Source organism: Cheilinus undulatus, linkage group 17 (assembly GCF_018320785.1).
Source record: "Cheilinus undulatus linkage group 17, ASM1832078v1, whole genome shotgun sequence".
NCBI lineage: Eukaryota > Metazoa > Chordata > Actinopteri > Labriformes > Labridae > Cheilinus > Cheilinus undulatus.
In genome coordinates, this window is record NC_054881.1 from 26,528,476 (window position 1) to 26,552,954 (window position 24,479).

At 38.7% G+C, this 24,479-nt stretch overlaps 1 protein-coding gene across 3 annotated transcripts in view; it reads left to right on the plus strand.

Moving 5' to 3' along the window:
• LOC121524976 (poly [ADP-ribose] polymerase tankyrase-1-like) overlaps positions 1–24,479 on the plus strand; it is a 140,159-nt gene that overhangs the window by 48,379 nt on the left and 67,301 nt on the right. For all 3 annotated transcript variants that reach the window (XM_041810632.1, XM_041810635.1, XM_041810634.1), the window contains 2 exons: positions 6,923–6,959; positions 14,492–14,567. In XM_041810632.1, the coding sequence (XP_041666566.1) occupies positions 6,923–6,959; positions 14,492–14,567 (113 nt within the window). The remainder of the gene's footprint in view (positions 1–6,922; positions 6,960–14,491; positions 14,568–24,479) is intronic.

The window sequence follows — 24,479 nt, forward strand, 5'->3', positions numbered from 1 at the left end:
TAAAAGAAGAACAAAGAACAGCAGTGAGTTGTTTTCTTTTCAAAAACAACAAAAGTCGAGACTTACTTGTCTATAATCGCCATGCTTCGCATTATTCCTCAGTAGCTGCGCACGCACAGCTTGCTAGCTATGTCACCTGTTTGGTTGCTCTGATTTGCCCGTAGAGATGTGACAGACAGAACATTCACCCAATCATACTCCGAGGATTTTTCAAATCCTCTGCCTTTTCTCAAACGTTTCCTATTGAAGCTTTTCCAGATGGATGTGTGAAACGAATCCATCTGGTGTGTCAGGTTAAGAGATTACTGCATACTCTGGTCTTTCAAGGGTTTGAAATGTACACTAGGTGACAGTCAAGATCAGTGTTTTGTGAAAGCCATTGATACTTCAGTGCCAGAACCACAAGGTGTGCACTAGGATTGACGGTATCCATTTTTTTAATACCGTCATACCCTCCCCAAATTTCACCAGGGAATATTATTACTGCCCCCCACCCCCGCAGGATAGCGTGACTGGGCAAAGCGGGAGCGCGCCTCCACAGTGCTTCGTTTAATCCTTTATCAAAACGCTTAAGTTAAAAAAAAAAAAAAAAAGGTATATAGGGAGACGTTGCCAGGAGCGCTGTAAGCGATCAACAGTTAATCATAGAAGTTAACATATACTTTAGGACACACGTGCAAATGACTTTTCTCTTTTTCCTCTCCACACAGACGTGTGCCCTTTTCCCCTCTCTACCCTCTGCTCCTTCCAGGGCTAAAATGAGACATAATAACCTATTATCATATGGTTCTTGGAATGTTAAGTTATGTTCAGTGTGCTTTTAAACTGATGAAAGAATGACCTTTTATATTATTTCCTCGTAGTGCAACGATGCCGAGCTCCATCCTGCCACGAGTTCACTTTATATGAAGTTTATAAAACATCAGGCACTACTTCATTGCCTAAAACCAATCAGCACCGATGACTTCATCTACTTAACATAAAAAAAACAGTACATCTAAGTTTGAACGTTTTTAAAACCATTCAGTGTTTTTTTAATTGTGCCTGCGCTGCTGTTGCTGCAGGATGCCCGTGTGTGGTTAATAATCTTCATCATTTTTTATCACTGATCTACACTCAGAAATAAGGATTAAAATACTTTTAAACTCACGTTGTCATGGATTACAGTACAGACAGCGGTGAACGTTTCAGTGTGCCTTTACAGAAGACCGTGGTGCCATGCAGTGCTGTGCCAGGTCACGGCGCACGAGTTTCAATGCGCCGGTGTGTACGCGCACGTTCGTCGATTACCAAATTGGCCCGACATCATAAACAGAAGTTCTGTCATCACCTTTAAAGCATCTTCACACACACACACATACACACATACAGTGGTGCTGCTGGTGGGAATGGACACTGACTCGTAAGGTATTTTTAAACGTGCGCTTTTTACGCAGTAGCCCATTGTCTTCATGACAGTGATTAAAGCAGTAACGTATATATTAATACCCTGGTATGTGGTATTACCGCTCATCCCTAGCTGGAGGTGATTTAAAGTTGAAGCTTTTGTTTTCACACCTTACAGGTGAGCAGAGTTACAGAATATAATCATCCTTCATCTCCTTTTCCCCTCTTCTCTCTCTGTCTCTCTTCGTGTCTCTGTGCGTAATAACTTAGCTGATCTCTGTGCCGTATTGTACGAAGATAACAGTCCACACTATACTATTATACAGTATGTAGGAATGTGATTTCATGTCCCGTGTGCTTCAAAACAGATACAGATCGGCCTTAATTATTTATATTCTGCTCCATAATGCTGCGGGTTTACTATATAAGATGCTTATGAAATGTTCCGGACTATTATAGAGCTTTAAGCAACTTACAAGTATCACAACTTCATCTATATTTCCCCCAAAAAAGGAGTGTCTCATCACTGATCGACACAGAAAGAATTGGCGTGTTTTTTTTAAACCCACGATACCGTGGATCACCTTACAGCCAGCAGTGCACTTGAACACTTTAGACAGGACCACACCACTGTGCCAGCGCCATGCCAAGGAGCCAGGCCACTGCGCACAGTGCATGAGTTTAAATGCTCCGGTATAGCTCTGAGCACCTTCATCATTTTCCAAACTGAAATGAAATCATAAGCAGGATTTCATTTATCATGTTAAGGCATCTTCACACACTGGCAGTGGCACTGCTAGTTAAGAGGGACACTTGTAACTTGGCCCCGTCTTAATGACGGTAATTGAAGCAATGCCATGGCTATTTTTAATACCCTGGTGTACCATATTACCGTATTACCACCCATTCCTAGTGTGCAAATTGGCTGACCCCAATTTATAAGGCCCTTTAAGGCTTGATGCCCTCTTATTTATGTGCTTTATTGCAGAAAACAAGCAGTTGCTATGCCTTTTGTTCTTGCACTACACTTGTTTTATCTGTTCCTTGGGTGGGGACAGAATTTGGTAAAAGAGCTTTCAGCTTTGCTGCACCCTCTGCGTGGAGTACTCTACAGACTGAATTGAAACTCTATGAAGTTACATTATTCACTGCAATTATTCAAAGCAGTTCTTGTTAGCAGAGGGCCACATCACAGGCTCTCTGAATAACTCTGAGAGTCTGGCAAAGCATGATGGGACAGTGGAGCAGCCTGCCTTTGGTTGTTACAGCCCATATGGCTAAATAATATGGCAGATAGGATTAGCTGCTAGTGGCAGGAATGATTGAAAATGGATGAAATACACTGGATGAAAAGTAGTGTTGCAGAATAAGTATTTTTTTGAACCAATACCAATAACTGATAATTTCTTACTACTGATGCCTGATAACCGATAGGAAACTTAAACTATTTTAATAGTTAATTTTTAATAGAAGTTTCATTCATGTATTTAAGTACTTTAGGCATTAGAGGGGTTGTAGTGAGCAGATATTTAAAGCTACTTCTAACTAACATCACTCATGTTTACATAAAAAAACAAGAACAATACTGACTTTACAACTGTGATTTATTATTTTTTTAAGTTTTACTAGAATTTCTCCGTACAATGTACAACATATTCAAACACTGACATACTTCGGTATTAAAGAGTTTGCTGTGTTTTCCTTTTCCCATGAAATAAATTTAGATTAGCACTGTTTCATATCTTGAGTCCAGAGTATCATTAGATCTAAACTCACAATGATAACATAATATAGTTAGCTGTAAAGAATGTCAGGTGTGTAATAAAACCAGTCCTTTCTCAGGACAGAACCTGGCTCAAATCCACACCATCTAATTTTGCATCTTGATCTCTCTCTGGTATTCGTCTGTTCTTTCATATTTTTCTGTCTCTCTACCACCCCCCTTTCTTCTTCCTCCGACTGTTCCGCCTTAGCCTCGCTAACACCAATTATACTGTGTCAAATCCATGCATGTCAGTTTGCAGATCCCTAATCATCCTTTCTCTCTTTCATCTGCAAATCCTTTGTTCCTCCCTCCTCCCCCTTTTCCTTCTCTATAACCTTTCTTCTCCGCTCCTCACCCTACCCCACCCCTTTGCCTGCGCCATGTACACACAGCCCATCCTCCTCATCCTCTTTCCATTTATCCTTAATACATTTACCTCTCCCTCTGCCTTTGATTTCTTTTATTTCCTTTTTCAATTTAAAACCCCTCTCTGTCTCTGAAGCCCCTCTCAGAAAAAGAGCATTGTTGCAGAAGAAATATTACAGATTGGTTTGCCTATGTGAATAAACCCCCAAGACTCTCTTCCGGTCTAATTTTTTTTAGGTTGGACCTTGTCACACTTTTTCCTGTAAAATACATTGTTAACCTTGATAACATGGAGTGCCACTTGATCATGAAAACAGTATGAGCCTGCTGCTTCTCCTTAGACATTGTACTTATCTTTCTTTAACTCTGCTTTTACCCCTCCTTTCTATCAAATATGTCAATATTTTCTTTTGACCACTTTGCTCTTTGAAAATAGAACTGCTTAGAAACTTCAGTTATGTTAAGTTAAGTCTTTCAAATAAAAACTCTTAGCTTTGTTGCTGTTGGGGTCTTGTTAATGGAGAACAGTGAAAGGCTAAGGCTCCCCTGCAGAAGAAAATCAAACATTTTGCTACACAGTTATTATTCTTTGTATCTGTTATTATATATAATGACAGTTTGAGTTATTTAAACACAAAAGCTTTCCTTAAAGCATAGAGCAAGTTATTGCAGATAAAGCAGAAAACATCTAGTGTTTCATTTCCTCAAAACTACAACTTGATATTATATATATATATATATATATATATATATATATATATATAGTGTGTGTGTGTGTGCGAGGTTAAAATCAGATGTATGAATTTCAAATAAACAGTAAATACACTGGCACATGTTGTTACTTTTGTTCTTGTTAGAAAGTGGACATATATGTCTTTAAAATAAAAACAAGTTTAATGGTGAAATACATTTTTAGCAGTTGTACCACCTGACATGCAAAGTGTACTCACTCAGTTGTGACTAAAAATAAGTGTTTTTATATTTACTTGAAAAGGCTCTATAAACCATTTCACTTGGCCATGAGTGTCAGATGGAGTTGAATAAATGATAACTTATGCAACAATCTATTTTTATTAATTCATGTGAAAATAAAAATACCCATGATTAAGGTTAATGGTTGACATTTAAGAACTTACACATTCTGGGACAAAACACTTTATAAATTCTCACTAACTTTAAAACAATACATTTTAATAACATTTGTTTGTTTAAAGCTTTCAACCATAAAATCATGCCAAAGTATTTTAATTTAAATTTCACACAATTAAAATGCCATTTTCATTAGTGTCAGTAATCTCTTCATTTACTTTGGATGGTTGCACCACCTGACATTTGTAGGGTTTGAGATGCCAAAATATAAAATTAATTATATTATTCAAATATACTGAAAATGAAGTCAAACACTGTAGACATAAACTACTTTTTTTTTTTCAAAACTGATTCATGCATAAAAATAGCATGTCATCTCACTGACACGAATATTGCTATCGGCATCAGCTTAAAGGAGTTTGGAAATGTTGGCAAATTGAATATCAGATAAAATGAGGAAGGAAGAGAGATAGAGCATGGAGAGAGCTTGGTTTCACCTTCATTTTGGATGTTTTTGTTGAGCAATAGGGCTGAAAGATTCGCTAAAACATGTAATTGCGATTACTTTCTCCAGTATTGCGATTTAATGTGCAATTATTTTTAGGTTTCTCGTATTACATATTTTTCAATAAATACAAGCAATAAATCATTCTTTATTATAACCTACACAATATTAAATAGTATATATTGGGACAAAATGATTTAAAACAAATATCTCATTGTGATTATTTTGGCTCATATTACAAATTTGATATCAGTTGCTATATTGAAGACGATGGTCATGTTTATGTCAGTCTCATTCTGTTTAAGAAAAACATATACAAGTAAATAATGTGGGTTTTTTTCCATCATGTGCATAAAATCTCTGCTGCAAAAAAAGTATTAAATTGGTATTTTAACACATTTCAAGTTACAGGAATATCGCAACTGTTGCGATTTGCAGTGGCAGCAGGCAATATTGTGATTTAATCTATTAATTAATTGCCCAGCCCTAATCAATAGTCAGTCAAAGTAATAATTTGTGTTTTAAAGCTGGTAAAAGCCATTACTTTTTATCATTATTGTCAACTCTGGCAGATGTTCATCAACTCTGTCTGATGTTTGTCAGCACTGTCAGATGATGGTTTTGTTCGTTTTACAAAAAATGCTTCTGTTCATTTTATTCTGCTTATTAATTAAAGTACCTGCTAATCTTTACAAAATATTAGCTTTTTAAAAGTTTTTTAAAAATATGGTTGGATTAAAGATACAGTTGGGCAATCATAAAATTCTGAGACAAGATACTTTAGATGGGTGGAAAAAGTGAAAATGATGCATTTAGAAAATTAAGATTGACTGAAATCTGATATTTAAAGTCTACTGTATAAGTGTGGAAAACAAACTGATGATAAGATCTGCAATGGATTATTTCTGAGTTGTAGTTTTAAATGCTGAGTCTGATCAGGGTGTTTAGAATATCTTAATTAAGTCCAGAATTAACAAGAAGATTTCTTTTAGTAATCAGTAGGCTAATCCTTTTGATTTTCATATACAGTAGTGCATTCTTTAAAGGAGACTATGTGAATTAGAAAAGCCACTGCTCAAACAGACATGTTATTCCTGCAGAATGTTACATATCTAAGAAGAGCTTCTGTCTCCCCCTCCCTCGTCTGTTTCCCAGCCAGAAGAGGCACATATATGAAGGTGTTGTGACTGTAGTAGTGGGGGGGGGGGACTAGGAGAAGGAGAGAGAGCAGGAGAGAGGGCGAGGGAGGAAGGTAGGGGGAGGGGTTTGTTTATTTCTGTTGTGTTTTTTTGATGGTAACTGCGCCTCCTGAGCCCACAGGAAAAAAAGCAGGGAGACAGAGGGAGAGAGAGGGAGAGAGAGAGAGAGAGAGGGAGAAGCAGAGCGACAGAAATGATGGAGAACGAGCGAAGATGGTTAGCAAAATGAGCGGCGGCCGAGAGACGGGGGACAAACACGGCAAAGGAGGGAGGGATGGACGGACACACAGACGGATAGAGGCAGAGCGCGTGTCAGTCTGCCGCTCCTCGCCCAAACAATGAATGTGCTGTGGTCGCTGCCGGCAACGCATCGTCACGGCAACCGGAGCCAGAGGGGTGCGCACTGAGTGAGAAAGGCAGAGAAAGAGAGGAGGTGGAGGGGGGGGGAGGAAGGAAGAGAGATAGAAAGAGAGATGGTGTCTTCCTCCTGTAGATAGATCCTTCCTCTGTTTTTTAGTGTGTGTGGTTGTTGTCTGATGATGTGCGTGTGCGTGTGGTCACTGTGTGTTAGCGGCCAGCTGTCTGACACCATGATCTTCTGTAATCATCTAGGTGAATACAAGAAGGATGAGCTGCTGGAGGCGGCGAGGTGAGTACCACTCTCTACATGCTCTTTGTTTTCCTTCTATATGTTTCCTCCCATTTTCACTCTTGTGTTTTGTGCCTTGCTACTTTCTGGCATGCTTTCCTGTATTCCCCCTGGATCACTTTTCCTCTTCCTTGTTCACCTGTTCAGTTCTTCTTCTACACCTTTCTTGTTTCCACGTTTACTTTTACCCCCTCCTTTCCCGTTTGTTTCCTTTCCCCTCCCCTTTTCATTCCTCAGTACCTTTGTCACCTCTACTTTCATGCGTTCCCTCTAATAACCTGTTATTTTTTAGTTAGGCTATGTCTTATTTGCTTCTCTTTTCTTTTGCCTTCTTCTTCTCTTCCTCTCAGATTGACATTTGTTTTCTGTTTCCGGTCCTTGTTTCCTATCCTCTCCCTTCATGTTATGATGCTTCCTTTCTTTCCTTAGCACCTCCCTTGTTCCTCATTTCCGGTCTTTTTTCATCTTTTCCCCTGTGTTTCCTCCTCTGTATTCCTTCTTTTTCTTTGTTTTTTTCTGAAGTTCCCCCCCGCTTCCATTATTTTAATTTCCTATAAAAATACATTTTCCCCTCTCCTCCTTTGTTTCTCCCTCTCTTTTGGTGATATTAGCTCTTAGGGCTGCTTGACTGTAGCAAAATGCTGATGACGATTATTTTGATTGACAATCAGTATCATGCATTTGAGCATGAGTACACTTTGATTTAATCTACATCTTTAAATGAATATCAAATTAGTCAATAATTTTAGCATGTGCAAGTGACGCACTGTGCAAGTTATTTTGAGTTGTTCCAGGTCTGATAACCCGACACTCCAGATAACCTGTTTCACTTACCCATTTCATGGGATATATCTTAGATCCATCTGGGAAACCTCCCATACTAAGCATTTGGGAAGGGCAGTACTTTTCCACAAAAGGATATGGCCACAGACTTCTATTTTGGGGTGTTTTGGACTCATCTGTTGCAGACCTCCACAATGGGGAGACCTCGACTGTGAGGCTGGAAGTGACAGACATTACCCAAGCTGGATACAACATTACATACTAAATAATGTATACTTCCTGCACGCTGTCAAAGGTTACGGTAAGTGGCTGTTTTTAACAACAGCAGAATTTTATGAATAAAAATAAAAAAATTACTGGGGAGGATACATTTAAATTTAACGCACCACAAACTTAGGACAACCCAAAGAGGGTTAGGGATAGGCACCCGAACCCCAAGGTTAGGGTTAGGGGAAGGGGGTAAAGTTATTGATAACACACTACAAACTAAGGAAAACCAAACAGGTTAGGCCACAGCACCCTAAAAGTTAGGTGGAGGGGAATGAATTTAAATTTATATACATCACAAACTAAGGAAAACCCAAAGAGGATTATGGTTTGGCCCTAAATCCTTAGAGGTTAGGTTTAAGATGAGGGGTATAAATTTGAATTTAAATGTAACACACTGCAAACTAAGGAAGACCCAGCAAGGGTTAGGGTTTTGCTGTCCAACCCTAAAGGTTAGGGTTAGGAGGAGGGGGGTACTTTTAAATGTACACACCACACACTAAGAAGAACCCAAAGAGGGTTGTGGTTTGGGTAAGGGAGAAGGGGAACTAATGAACTAAGAAAGAACTAAGAATAACCCAACAAGGGTTGAAACGTCATTTCCCGTTCCATGTTAGAGCTCTGCCCACTTTCGAGGTCTGCAACAGATGAGCCAAAAGTGCCCACCATAGAGGTCTCAGCCAGATAACTCTCAGAGGATGATAAGACCAACATTCTGTCTGTCATCACACACACCGGCGGCAGCTATTGCTATGGGCTTCCAGTACAACTAAACCCTGTGCCTTGCTACTGCCTTGTTATCCTCAAATGATGCTGGTTATGCCGTCCAATCTCAGAATGAGCACAGTTGTTTCAAAATAGAGCTTTGCAAGATGGATCTCCCTAATGACAGACATGGAATCTAGCCAAGCCATTGGCTTTGCAAGGTTACGAATCTGACTCCTTAAAAGCAAAGGGTTGTTGTTTCCTGAACCAGTGCCTGCGCTTTTAACACCTGCTTTAGCTCTCTTGCTTCTCAAACTGACCACAACAATACTTAATAATCATTTAATGTCAGTTATCTTGTTTCCATAATCGTGTGAAGCTGAAAGTAATTCATTTAAATTCAATTAAAATTTGTTTAATTGCCCAGCCCTAACAGCTCTACTTTTTACCAACTTGTAATTCACTGCTGTACTCTCCCTCTGTTAAACTGTTATCACTTTTCATCCCTCTTTTATCAACACACACACAAACAATGCACAAACACATTTAGCTTCTGCACTAGACAGGTATTTCAGATCCTGAGAGCCTAAAAACATGTGGGCCAGGGACACATTTTTGTTGGCTTGTTTTGGTTTCAGGCAATGCATGTGGGCAATGTGTTTGTGTTTGCACGTGTGTGTGTGTTTATATGTGTGTATTTTGCCTCTTGCATGTGGAAATGGCATAGCTCTCGTTTGGGATTGTGTGTGGGTGGCTGAGCGCTCAGTGCCTCAGCAGCTTCCCTCCCTATCTCTCTCCGTCTCACCCCCTCTCTCCCGGGCACACACTAGGAAGCAGCTGGCCTTGCATAGCAGTACCCCAGTGTATTATGGGGTCAGCAGGCTGTTTAAGTGTGAACTGTGAACTCAGTGTGCCTCGATCACAGCTGAGCCACTGACTGGCACATCACCAATGTAATTTTTCAGAAGGATTTTCTGTCTTTGTTTTTACTCTATTTGAGTGTTTTGTTTGGTGAAACGACTCCCCCACATAGCTTATGGGATTTTGTTGTTTGGCTTTATTTTTTCACATTTGTATTTATGGCCCAGATACCACACTTGCACTGTCTTATAGAAGAAGGTAGAATTGGTGCAATGGTTCTACATACATAGACGCATGCAGGGGTCAGGCAGCCCAACCTTCTTTTACTGTTATGATGGTCGTTGTCTCAGATAAGATGATCACAGGGCCATGAATTTGTGTCGTGACTTGACTGAGAGACATGACAGACTACACTGTGGTGTCCAGCCAATCATCACTACTGATGTTAGGGTGCTGGAGGGAAGAAGGGAGGGCAAGACGGTGACAGAGACTGTAAACAAAATTACTGTTTTTACTGCCTGACACTATATTTGTCAATCCAAACATTATGATGAATGATATGCTAACTTGATGCAAATGCTAACAGTAAGTTGCTTATGCACATCTGTTATCTTTCGCCAATATTTCTCTTTTTTAAATCTGTCATCATGGTTCCTCGACATGTCATAAAGGCAGAGCTCAACAAATTTTTCCTCTGCCTCAATATTCCATCTTACACCAACAACTCAGTCATTCCTCTTTGCTTCTCCTTCACTGACTGGTCAATGTCACAGATGTAAGAAACTAATCAAAGAAGGCGGAAAGAAAATTCAGACATGCTAGCCTTTCTGTCTGAAGATCCTGAAGCATCTCAGATGTAGCCTTGATCGTTGTTCACTGTGGTGATTCAATTTTAGAGAAGTTATGTTACATATCATGCTTACAAGAACATGAAATGAAAAAGACTAAAACACTACATTAAAAAAACTTAGCTAACCCTACAGCATCATCATTTTTTCTTGCTTAGACTGAGTTGCACCTCTGATCCTAACTCTCAACCCTAAACTCTCCCACCAAGTGAGGGTAAGGGTGTCCGTAGAAACACAAGCAACATTGAGGTTTACCACACCAAATTGTAGCCGTTGGTGGAAAGGCAGCTTATGACAAACTGCATGGGATAAAGAAATAGATTTTGTGGGTCAGCAGGAGTAATCTGAACAGTTGTGTCAATGGTCATGTCAAGGGCATCTTAGTGATCTTTGTAATTTACAATTAGCTGTTGTTTTCTGTCATGGTAGCTGCTGCTCATATTTGTGCAATGTTGATCTCCTGAGACAGTTTTCACCTTGACGAGAAATCTTGTGACATTTCGATCTCACAAGATCTAGTGGCATGAGGTCATGTCACACTCCTGCTAAATTGTGATTTCAATAATAATGTTGGTACTGGCCCTAATTCTCTCAATTGATGCCTCTCTAATGATAACTAGTAGTCTGACCTTGGCATTTGAATTAGGCAACCATTCCTTGAAATTACAGCATATCCACTTAAGACTGACTGCAGCTGACAAATGAGATCTCCTCATATGATTTATTAACTGTTATTAAAAGTGATAAGTAATTTGCTTAAAGCTCTTTAATCTTTAACATGCAGAATTTTCTGTACAGGCTGTTTATTAAGAATTAAATATGCATTATTGAATTTTTGTCCTCTTTGGTGCGGCATAACATACTGTAAATATTAGGCTAACATGTTAATAGTTGCTTGTTTACCTGACATCATTAGAATAAGGGGAGCCTTGCTTCTGTCAGCTTAATTATTTTCAGTCTAATATCTCCTCTCCTTGCTTTCAGTAATGATATCATAAACACCTGAAATACTAAATGCAAAACAAGGTTTTCCTGCTGATTTCTAATCCTGACTGCACAAGTCTAAGCATAAAAATTAACTTTGATAGGATTATTAAAATAGCTGATGTTTTTGTTTGGGATGGGAATTTCAGATACATTTGCATGCATGAATTCATATTCTAATTACTCTAATTTTTCAGCTGATTTGAATTATACTATATTCTGTGGGTAAACTTGTTAATTAAATAGTTAGTCTTATCTCTTGTGGTGTTTTCCACCAATCAGTCTGGTTTGGTTCAGTACAGTTTGGCATGGTTTTTCACAGTAAACCCTGAACTTACTTGTGCTTCCACAGCTGATGTCTGTCCATCCTTAGTTTTACTGAGGTATTTTTATTTATTCATTTGTTTTTTTAGGTCTGGATCATTTGTCTCTGCTCTGTAGTAAGAGCCAGTCTTTTGTCTCCCAGAGGTTACCATTTAGTCCTTTGGCTCTCAGAGGCATTTTCATTTGGTACCATTCTGGCTTTTTTTGTCACAGTAAACCCTGAACTTTCTTACGTTTCCACAACTAATGTCTGTCCAGCCTCAGTCTTAGGGACAGTTTTTTTTTTCTTTTTTCTCTAGATCTGGATTGTTTGTCTTATCTTTGTAATAAGAGACAGTCTTTTTGCTCCAAGTTGTCTCTTCATTTGCTAACATTTTGACTTTTTTTGTTTTCGTTTTTTTCAATTTCAATCAAAAAGCATCAAAAGTGGGGACATAAGGACATCCACTCTCAAAGAGGAGCTGGCTCTTATCATTCAAAAGAGTTAGCTCTTAGAACATGCCACCATGCCACATTTTGTGATCGTCAGTATTGCTGTTGCAGAGGAAATGAAGATTCTTTTTACCAATGAATGGAATGCAGCAGGTATAGCTCCTCTCTTATGTACTATTCACATGGGAATCACCCCCCTGACGTCAGTGTTTGGTGCGGTGCATTTAATCAGGATAAGTGAAGTCTGTAATGTAGTCAAATTTACTGACATTTCTAAAGGAAAACAAAAGGGTGCTGCTTGGCTGCAGCAATGAAAATGCTAAGTGAATTTTATTTCTAAAGTTCATACAAATAAAATGAAAAGTGCACATTGCATTCTTGAGATGACGTTTCCTGCATGTGTCCTGTACATATTGATAACCAGTTTCCCTGGACAACGTGCGCTTAAGTGTTTTTTCCCTCTATATGTATTTATATTAACATTTGTTAGATCCGTAGAAAGCTGTCCATAAACTAGTGAAATATTTCCTCTAACCCCTCTAACTCCCTTATGCATCAAGGTTGCGTAAGTCACCTGTGCAAATCTGTAGATGAGTAGACTGTGTAAGAGAGAGTCAAGTCCTTTTGATGTAGGAGAAAGGGAGACATCTCCTCTGTTACTTTAATCTTTTTTTTTTTTTTTTTTTTTTTTTGCAGTTGATGCTGTTGATGTTATTCTGCGCTCCATAAAGCTAAGGCCATTACGCATCCACAACAGCCTGACCTCTTAATGTTGAGCAACTCATTTCAAACCATGAATTGTGTTATGCATGAGAATTACAGCTAAATAATACTATTATTATACTAACAAGCACTTGTAAAGAGAAACCATAGGAAGCAGAGCAAAAGTACAGTGCATATGAAGAGAGCAGTGGTGCGCGCGCACATTGGGACAGCAGACTTTACATAAATAAGTTAAGACATTTTAATGCATGAGATTAAATTTACTGAACGAGAAAGATAAGCACTAATTATAACCGATAGCTGTCAAAACTGTAACAGTCTCCTGCATTATTTTTTCGATCAGGAAACAAAAGGGCATGAAAAGCTGCATGGGCTGTAAAAAACATAATTACCTAAAGTACAGGAAGCTGATTCACAGGATTTGAATTACCTGTGGACCTCTGTGTGTGCTGAAATATGGTATGCAATTTGCCCCTGGCAATGCTAATCTTGTGCAAATAGGGCATTAGGTACTCCTGGTAGTCTAACTACAAAGTGCCTGAAAGTAGAATGGATCAGTTATTAAGGTGCCTTTCCTAACTTTTGATGGTGGAAGGGCAAATGATTGTGTACTGAACCTTAAGCCACCAAACTGCATCAGACTATGCTGAACCAAACTGAACCAGACCGCTAAGTGGAATTGGAGCTTTAGGTGTAACGCATGGCTCTCCACGCTTTTTGCTTAACAGAAAGTGGGTAAAAAAGTGCAAATAAACATATTTTCCAAATGCTTACATGCTCACACATTTAGTTTTGTCTTTTGATTTGGTTTATATCTTAGATATCTGCTAATCTCCATACATCTACAAAACAGATAAGTACTCACACATAACACCATGTCCTTTCTCTTGTGTAATCCTCAAGAAGTTGTTTGCATCAAAACGAAGTCTGCCTTTTATCTGAATAGCAGCATTTAGAGGTTACTTGCTGAGAAAGGAGGATAAAGCATGAGAGAAGTGAAAGTAAGAACAGGGGAGGTACAGGCAGAGAAGGAGAAAACTTAAGAACAAGGCAGAAGGAGTCAAAATCAGGATGGAAAGGATGTCGATGTCCCTCTGGACAGCAAGTAAAAGATGCAGAAACAAAGACAAGGAAGGAGAGTCCTACCACAGCAATAACAGTAAAGAAAGAGAGGGAGAGGAAGGGAACATGGAAGAATAGAAGAATAATCCTTTTCTTTCCCTCTGACAGCTTCTTCCTTTATGGCTGTCACAGGGATGATGCCTTGGCAGCTCTTTCTCGGTGGTCATCCAAAGCCAGGGCAGCAAGTCTTGGAACCAGTAAATACACACCACCAACATGGAAAAAAGCTTAACTGCTTTGGAGCTGTTCTGTGCTAACAGATTTTCAGCTTGTTATTGTCAGGTTACAGGAAACACACACAACCTTTCAATCCATCCCTGTTATTTTTCTGCAGATGAAATTTCTCACACTTTCCCTTCAAGCTTCTTATCTCGTTCGCCCTCATTTTCTCCCCCACACTCTCCTGCTGAGGCACAGTGCTAATCCTCTATGGCAGTGGATGTTTTCTATCTAATGTGTGTGTTTGCATGTATACATTCACAGAAGTGGGAACGAGGAGAAGCTAATGGCCCTGCTTACTCCGCTCAACGTCAACTGCCATGCAAGTGACGGCCGCAAGGTAAGATGACAAAGTAATGGAGTAACAAGCTCATCACCTGTATTTTCTATATGACTGCCCCTTTCAGAGGGCCTTCAGGATATACAAATCACTAAAACGGATCCTAACGCTTGAATTTTTATTTATTTCCAACCTGAAGAGTAAAACAGTGCTGTTATCGGCAGTTCTGCCACTTAGTTGTATCAAATAATCCAGGCACTCTGCAGCAGGCATTAGCAGCCTTTCTCATCTGTCAGTCATTAAAATGAATAGCAGGAGATACAAAACCCATGGTGAATAACTTGCTGTCGATTTGTAGCAGTGTTGGCATGCAAAACTATACCAGACTTTTTTGTCATTTGTTCATCAAAAACCTTCAGACAGTAAACAGCACATTTAAAGTGTTAGTGTTAGTGCTTTCTCTAAGATGCTTTTATTTTTTAAATTCCTGTGTTGCATCATGTCTGCTCTTATTGTGGTTTATGTGTGAAAGTTTTCTTAGATAAGGTTTGAACAGTGATAGGAGAGGCAAGCAGTGGCATAAAAGCTGGTGTGTTTACTGACTGTATGCTTGGTATGCAAATGCAACACTTCCTTCTGCTGCTTTATTGTTACTACTTCCTAGAGGAGAGAATTGAGTTTGACTTTTTCTTTGAAAGAACCATAGTAAGCTCTGCCTGTTACAGAGAGTCCTCACTTATCTCAGGAAGGTTTAAACCCAGGTAATAAGTTGTGGGAGACTTACACAGTCAGCCAGTTATTTTGGCTCTGAGGTTACCAAAGCTTTATTGATCCAGGACCTTTATCATATAAAATAAATAGAAACAGCTGTTGCTTCGCCAGCCTCATTTGTGTTACTAGATCTTGGAGAAAGGACAGTATTGCTTTATGGGTGTAGTTTGGGTCAGATCTGGTCAGAAGCATCATATTGTGGAGCCACTGGATGTTACAGACTATCCAACAAACTAGCAAGCAATGCTCTGATTTAATGTTCTGCTAGCACTAATTATGCCTGAAAGTAGTTTTAAAGAAAGAGTATCACACAGAGACAAGCTTCTGTGCAACACTAAGAAATGCATTTTCAGAGGTGAGGTTTCCCATTAAGTACCAAAGTAAAAGGGCTTTGTGACCTGGATGCCTTGCCTCCATTTACATTCCAGATTTTTTAGCTATCTAGTAGGGGGTGTTAATGCCCGTCCAGTGTAGAAATGTTTGAATCTGTGGACACTCAGGTTCACTGTTGTCTTAACAAAGGTATGCAAGTTACATGCAGAGGTGAAAAAACTACACAACTATTGTACGCAAGTAAAAGTACAGTTACTCTGGTTAAAACTTTCTTAAAGTAAAAGTATTGATATAAATCTGCTCAAATAAAAATGAAAGTATCTAATTTAAAGTTTACTTTAAGTACTGAGTAACTACTGATGAGTTGTACAATAAAATACAATCTTTACTTATTGGCAAGAAAAAGAGAACAGATCTCTCACCAAGTTGTTCAGGTAAAGTCACACCTCTATAATAAAAAAATACACTGTAAAATTAACAATGTTAATTCAACCCATACATAGTTAAAATCAACTTTTTATTCTTTATTTATCCACACTACATACAGTCAAACTACACTTTGGAAAGTGTTAACTAATTTACAAAATGACTGAGCTGCAGTAACTCTTGAAAATCTGTGGCAAGGTGGGTCTCCTCTAACCTGGCAAAGCAGGTGGATTTGCAAGGCTCCATGTCAGTCACATATCCTTGCAGTAGATATATGAAACAGTCTATCTGGCATGTCAGGTTAGGTCTCCATTAGCACAAACAAAGCAGTGTTTCAACCTAAAAGCCTACTATACCTGCATGCCCCGATACCTTGTCTGTTGCACAACAGCACAGCAAGTCCTTCTTCCAGTGGCTTAATTGAACTAAACAAATACTTAGATCACCATGAATAACAACTCAAAGTTAACATAAGCCCTGTCTCAAGTAAGCAGCAGCTGCAGTGGAGGCAACACATTATGACATCTTGCCCCGTTATTTATCACAATGGCTGTGGTGTGGCATCACATTCCCAATCTGTATCAGGCAGAGTGGCAGGAGATTGTAACACAGTTAAATCTGATCAAAAAGCATTGCCGTACACAGCACCTATAAAAAAAAAGTGGAAAATCTGAATCTTAAATAATTATTCTTGTTTATCCCTGGGAGTAATGTGGGCATGGGAGTTGCTTTACAGAATATAGTAAATGTTAATTAAAGTAAATAAACTATAAACTATATTTAAAAAACAGAGAGATGAATAGAAATACATTTAAACAATATATCACCAAAAGGGAAAAATGTGCATCCACATTCAGAATTTTAAAGAATTATGTACAAAAATGTGCTTACAGTAAATTAATTACCATGCTGTCATAGAATGAGAAATAATCATAAAAGAGAGAAATGTTAAGGAATGGGATCTTTTTAATCAACATATTTTTGTAGCATCACAAACTCTGTAGCCTATCTCCAAGCACTATCACCATTTTAGATGTTTGGGTCTTATAAATTTTTTAAAAGCTTTAAAGATAAAACTAAATCCGGGAAAAATCACATATTTACTCATTAAAGAGGAAATGATGAAGAGCTGCTTTAAAATATAAGTGTTGCAAAAAGTGAGAAAGTAGTCCATGATAAAAAAAAAAAATATCGTCCATATTTGATACATTATAATACTTCTGTAATACAGGACATGACAACAGAATTTCTGTAAGACAGAGGCAAAAGGTCTATTGTGCTTCTAAATGTCTTACTAAGGAATTATTTTAAGGGATTGTGAAATCTGTAGAGATTTCCTTGCTACGTTATCACTTCACAATGTGAAATTTTAATGGCCAAAAGGGACTTGACAGCAAGACAGCTGAAAATAAGTAAAGAGATGAGGCACAATGAGACAGGAAACTCCATACTGTGAATAAATGTTTTAATCCTGTTCCTTTTTAGGAAAATGTTATATATCACAATAATTATCATTTTGCTGCCTTACTGCAGGAAGGTATTTGATATTTTTGTTAACATGGCCCTTTCTTATCACATCCTACCTTGCAATTCCCGTCCTGTCATTCACATATGCTGCCAGTAACTTTGTAGAAGGCCTGAGCAATTTTGACTGTGGTTATGTCAGTCATGTATCGGTAGGGTAAAGGTAGAAGTCACCTTGTTTTCCAGTTTACTTCTTACATCTATGTTTGGACCAGGAAGGCCTGTGTAATTAAAAGCCGCCCAAGTGTTGGTTAATTTCCGGTACAGTGATGCACAAAACTGAACATAGTTTACAGTTCCTTTGAGTTTCTGGCACTGCTCACCTTTATGTTGTGAACAGAGTGTGTAATCTGTAGCTGTAATTATAAGATGCACGTTTTTGCTTACTTTGCTAGAACCAAAAATGAGTTCAGAGTTTAACAGTCAACTAATGTCACACCTGGGGGATAATTCTGGTGCTGTTAGATTGCAGAGTGTCGAGTTGGACTTTGAAGAAATGCTGGACTGGCTAAATGAAATGCCAGGCTGCTCTAAGAGTATACTGGTAAATGGAGGAAAAAGCTGTTTGTTCACTAAACAGAAATTATTTTGTGACCACAGTGTCTGCTTATATCTCCTCAGGGAGTCCTGAGCCTCAGGTTGAGCTCCGCTGCATCACAGCGGTCTGCCTGGTTTGTGACTGATTAGTCTCCCTGATGAATAACTGTGAGAAAAATAAAACAAGAACTATTTTCTTGTTGTATGCTTGCTAGTTTTAGTTGAAGCACTCCCTGTAGTCCAGCATATCACTGCTTTCCAACCTGGCAGAAATAAAGACTGCTCACGCTGACTCTGAGCTAAGTGAGATTGAAGCTCTGCATGGGCAACCAGCCGAACTAGATTGGGGTCCTTCCTGAGTTCTTGTGGGGTTCCCATGGGATACTGAAAACAACATTTAGATTAAAATGTCAAACTAAAACTCTCTATTAGAAAACCTGAAGTGCTGCTTCACCATAGAATAACTCTTTCCACTTATTTTAAGTGCAGAATCACTCGCTGGTCTAAAGCCGGGGTTTTCTTCAACAGCCTATCACAGAGAGATGAGTCTCATTTAAGTGATCTGATTGGTTAGAAAATGGGGATTGCTTTAGTTTTTGGGTTGTTAAAGCAGAACATTATTTTATGTGTTGCTATGACAACTGCTGGGACATCAGTGATCCAAAAGGAGCCTTTTTACTGTGTGCTTTTGGTTACTGTCACATAAATGCTTTAACAGCCTTGAGGAGGCTCTTTGCTGTAATTATGCGTACTTCAGTGTTGTTGATGATGCTCAGCTGCAGCCTGCATCCATCATATTACAACCATACCCATAATTGTGGGAGAACATCCTCTGGTTATTATCTGTGCAGGTGGCCCGCTGGGGATGTGATACCCGGAGGGAAAACCGTGTAATTTGAAATTCTTTGGAGATTCAGGGGACAAACACTAGAGATCATTGAGAAGCATTGAAATTTAATGGTTCATAAGTAGATGAATGCAAGCGTGTCCAGAATATAAAAACTGTACTCAGACATATTCTGAAATGACCCCTCCTGCTCATTCTGTATTGGTAATGCTCTTTAATTGCCTAGACTGGAAGCTGCCATGCACAGAAGATGGAATATATTTTCACGCCAGTGCAGTTTTATCCTTGTTATGGTCTTAGGGTAATTTAATGGAGTGGTTGGGATTTACATTTCCAGCACTAACAGAAATTATAGAGTGAATTCTAAGCATGGGCTATAGACGTTTGTTGAAACTCAGGAACACTTTGTTATTTTACATTTTTGGCCTTTGACTGAGTCCACTATAGGAAATAAAGACAGAAAATGAATAAATACATACTTAATGTGAATGTGAACTGAAAGGAGCACTCTTTCATATTTTGTTCAGACTGATTGAAGTCCTAGCTCACAAACAAAAAAAACATAATCGATAACCTGAAATAAGCTACATCTATAAATGTTAGGCCTGCATGTTAAGAGAAAACAAGGGATATTCAGTTTTCTATTTAAAGATAATAGTATAAATTTCAATAAATAATGTAAAAGTGCGTATCAGTAAATAAATGCTGTAATTGGCAGCTCTGGCACTCAGTTGTACATATAGCAGGTTTATGTCTCTGCTATTCCTCACTCATATATAACAATACTTCTATGTATGTGTGTAGCATGTAAAATAACAAAAGTCCATTTTCCAATTATTATTAGATTTCCTGTGGACGGTGATATGAGAAGGAAATCAAGAGGGAGAGAAAGGAGCTACATAACACATTTAAACCTGCCTTTCTGCATGGAGGATTATAGCTACTGTTTATTGGGCTTTAACTAATGTTATGCTATCAACCCAAAAAAACACCTTTTTAACAACTAAATTGGCAGAATTTATTCTGAGAGTAACTGAAATCTGTTTAAAGCTTTGTCAAACTTAATCAAAACAGTGTAAAAATTGGGTCTGTAGTCATCCAAAGAAAAATGTAGCTGTTCTGAATGAATAATTTTTATCCTCATTGTGTTGTGCTAAAATAACAGCTGACTCATCAGCATGTACGCGCCTTTTTAACATAGAATTTCATCATGATAACCATTTAGCATCATAATGATTACTATTAATAGGATTCACTTGTTCCAGCCCATGCTGTGTAATTTACAAGCATATATAAAGCAGCATGCAGCGTTTATTTACTGAAGTGAACTGGAAAAAGTATGCTGTTCGGGGCTTCATGAACAGAAGACATAGTCTATTCTTTCTTCTGCTCTATGTCTGCATGTAAAAGACACTAACCCCGAATTTCCGTATACAGCATGTGTACCGTGCACCGAAGTGCCGCGGCTCTGCTCCGACTGAAAGGCGAGCGTCCTCGCCCACTGGAAGTGAGTCTAGAGCGCTGCGCCGTGGCGTGCAAACCCTGATCAGCAGGAAGAGATCATGGGAGAACTGCAAGTTCACGCAGGAATAGCATGTCAACAGCGGACTATTTTACCTTTTGGGGCTAATTTATCATCCTTTCCAGTATAAGTCCATGATATTATTGCTTCCTCCATTGAGTGAGTACATTAGGAAGTTAAAAGGTTAATGTTTGCTTAAAGGATCTGTGGTTTTATGCAAAATTCTTTGGCTAAATATCCCCAAAAGTTAACTTTTCCTCATCAATGGCGCCATTGTAGCTCTGTGACCCACTGACCTCTTGGTGACCCTTTGCTCTCGCTGCAGGATGAGACGTAATGTTGATAAAGTGATGATTTACGATTGGGAGTACGTGCATTGTGTTTTATTTTGAAAGAACTGGATGTTCTACGCTTGTGACTTCCATGGTTGGTGCTTTCTAAAAGACAGTGAATTTATGAGGTTTGGCAGCGGCCCGTGCTGAAATACACTTGCAGCGTATCTGAAACGAAGCCGAGCAGAGTCCCACTCCAGGCACGCAGTGCTGCCGGTCTAGAGCGCCAGCTATGGAAATGCTCTGATAGACTAGAGAGGGAGCGAAGTGCTCCGCAGTTCGATTCACCAGCGTTCCGTGGCACACACGCTGTGTATGGTAATTCAGGGTAACGCTGAAGTGAACATTTTAATGAGATGATAAAGGGACTTAAAACTTGCATTTACTGACTTGGGCATTAAACGGTCCCTGACTTATGTCGCTCATGCAACTTGGGACTTGACCTGCACTTGCTTGTTAAATGTTTTATCTAAATAAGAATAATTGATTGTTAAGCAAATAAATAGTGCCTCCAGAAAAGCATTTTCCTGATCAATTATGTATAAAATGTGCTGAGAAATACTCAACTGTTGGCTGACACATTGAGTGCACACATGCGCTCACACTAGCACTGACCGAGACAAACACAAAAAACCTTCCAAGGACACTACAAATAATCACAGACAAAACAGAGCATGGCAGAATCCTTATGATTGATAATAATGATGCATAATGATGCATTCCTCAGAGTAAACAGCAGCTTCTTCTCTCTCTGTCCTTCTCTTTTCCTCTCCTTCCCTCGCTCTCTCTCCCCCTCCTCCTCCTCCTCCTTCTTCTTCTCTGTTTAATTTTAATTAGAAGTGGCACAGGCTCTTCGTCTCCTCTCCTCAACCTCACACTCACATGCAAATTCACAGATCAGGAGCATAAATGTTGATTGCAGTTGCCTCTTGGGTAAATTAAAAAGCTCTGCTTGTACACAGCATATGTACAGATAGAAAGAGAGAAGGATGGAGGAAAAACAAGATGGATGAGAAAGAATCTATAAGTGTACAGACAACCATGACAGCATTGTGTAATTTTGGTCTGGATCAGAATGAGGAGAAAAACTTATATATACAAATGCTATGACTCATGATAAGATTTTTGCAGTGCTGTAAAAAAGTATTTGCCCTCTTTCTGATTCCTGATCTTTTGCATATTTATCACACTTAAATGTTTGGGATCATCAAACCAGTTTTAATATCTCACAAAGACAACCGAAGTAAATACAAAATACAGTTTTTAAATGATGATTTTATTTATTAAGAGAAAAAAATCCAAACCTATCTGGCCCTATGTGAGAAAGTAATTGCCCCTTGAACCTTGTAACTGGTTGTGCCACCCTGTCAGACAAAGTGAAGTAGCTACAAGATCTCAAAAAGAAACGCATCATGCCACGATCCAAAGAAATTTAAGAGCAAATGAGAAACAAAGTGATTGAAATCTATCAGTCTGGCAAAGGAAATCTATCAGTCTGGAAAAGGTTACAAAACCATTTTCAAGGCTTTGGGACTCCAGCGAACCACTTTCAGAGCCATTATCAAATGGAGAAAACTGGGAACAGTGGTGAACCTTCCCAGGAGTGGTTGGCCAACCAAAATGACTCCAAGAGTGCAACGACGACTCATCCAGGAGGTCACAAAAGAACCCAGAACAACATCCAAAGAGCTGCAGGCCTCACTGGCCTCAGTTAAGGTCAGAGTTCATGACTCAACCATAAGAAAGAAACTGGGCAAAAATGGTCCTAGTTTGAGAACCACTGTTATAAACTATAGTAATTGTGATCTCAATGTAATCATGATGAGGATTTTTGATATAATTCAGTACACCTTATATGTAGTCCCATTGAGAAAATCCCTTCTTTTCAAATAGACCATAACGGCTCCAGTCATTATCTGAAGAAGACCTTTCCCCTGTTCCACGATAATAGCACCCACATTCCCTTTAACAGCCCTATTAAGAAATGGTTTTACAAATTGAAATCCTTTCTGGAGTTCCAGTAGAGTAGAGGCTTTTATGGCAGCAAACATCAGCTTGCAGGTTTCTGGAACAAGATGTTCACCATTCACGTGTGGGTGTAATGTGGGGTTGTCTGTAGACTGTTTAACATGTAGTATGTTGTTCCCATTATAGGTAAAGTGTTGGTCTACAGCTCTAATTCTAGCAAGAGCTGTTTGTTCCCATTACATTGTTCTATAGTAAAAACAACAGCGTTATATCAGCCACCAGTGTGACTGTGTGTACGTGTGCACGAACACTCGAATGATTGAGGGCCCATCAGAGTGGGATATTATTAACACAGCTGAGTGGAGAGCGTTATCAAGCTGTCTCTATTGAAACCTACCGCTTACTCCCACACACGCGCGCATACACACACAAACGGATAGCTCTTGCAGACATTGCTTCCTCAGGAAAAAAATGGTACAAGGCAGTGCTCTCTGACTACCCACTTAACACACACATATAGTCACAAACATTTGTTTTTCCATCTTTTTTATGTTTCACTTTTCTCTCATATGTGCTTCAGCAAGACTGACTGCCTGTAGTCCTAATAGATATTCTGTTAGTTTTAAAATGAAAGACATATCATATTTTAGACCCTTTTGAGCTCTGCCGTTTGAGAATGTGTTTACATTTGTTTGTGAATATTGTGAATTTTGGATCTGTATCTTTCCAGAGAAAAGCATTGCACCCACTCGCGTCCTAGCTGGCACCGACATCAAAGAAACAGACAGCTGAGGAGAAGGACCAAGATTCAGAATCAGAGAGAGAGAGAGAGGGAAGAGCAGAGAAAAGACTTTTCATTGAAGTCTTGTTTAAATGTTTATTATGGGAGCTTATCCTGCTGAGAGCACCATGCTGACAGGCTGTGTATATCATCCTTATTTGGTGAATACATGCAGCTCCACCAGTGTGATATTCATGAATAGAATATGGTGTATATTAAGCACCAAGACAACTGTTTAAAAATACTTTTAGTAGACTAAATCCCATTACTTCCTTTTAAGCTGTTTGAAGTCTGTTATACAGTTGACCTTGTCGATTAGTAAGATTAAATACGTTTTTTACTGTGCTTAATAAACACTGTGCTTTTTCAGTATTATCATAAAGCATTACATTTGCAGTCAGGCCCAAGGAGAATTAAGCAAATCTGGTTTAAAAACTTAAAAATATATATACTTCTTGTTGAGATTATTTAAAAAATAAATGTTTGAAAAAAATACTTTGTTCTTTTTTTCTGTAATCATTAATTGGTTCAGTGTTTTTATCCTATTAAAATTTCAAAATACAAACTTTTTCTTTAATCAGTTAGTTGCTTTCATATTTGTGGCCCATTAACATTCCCAAAATACAACCCATAAGTAAACCAGATATATGAAAAACAAGCTGTTATATGAAGTGCACTGATGATTAAATATGAAAGGATGAAATGAATTTTGTAATACATCCAAGGAGGTGAATACTTTCAATAGGCACTGTATGTTTCAGCTTTAACTTTACTCATCTGAAATTTGATAGAATAGCTGTCCTACATTAGCTGATGTTACGTTCTCTTTAAGGTGTGCCATTTCCTCAGTTTTTACTGTTAATCCAAATAAGGTTTTTCCTTCTGTGCTAAAACCTTTAAATAAATCATGCAGTTTCCCGAGAATTTGTTG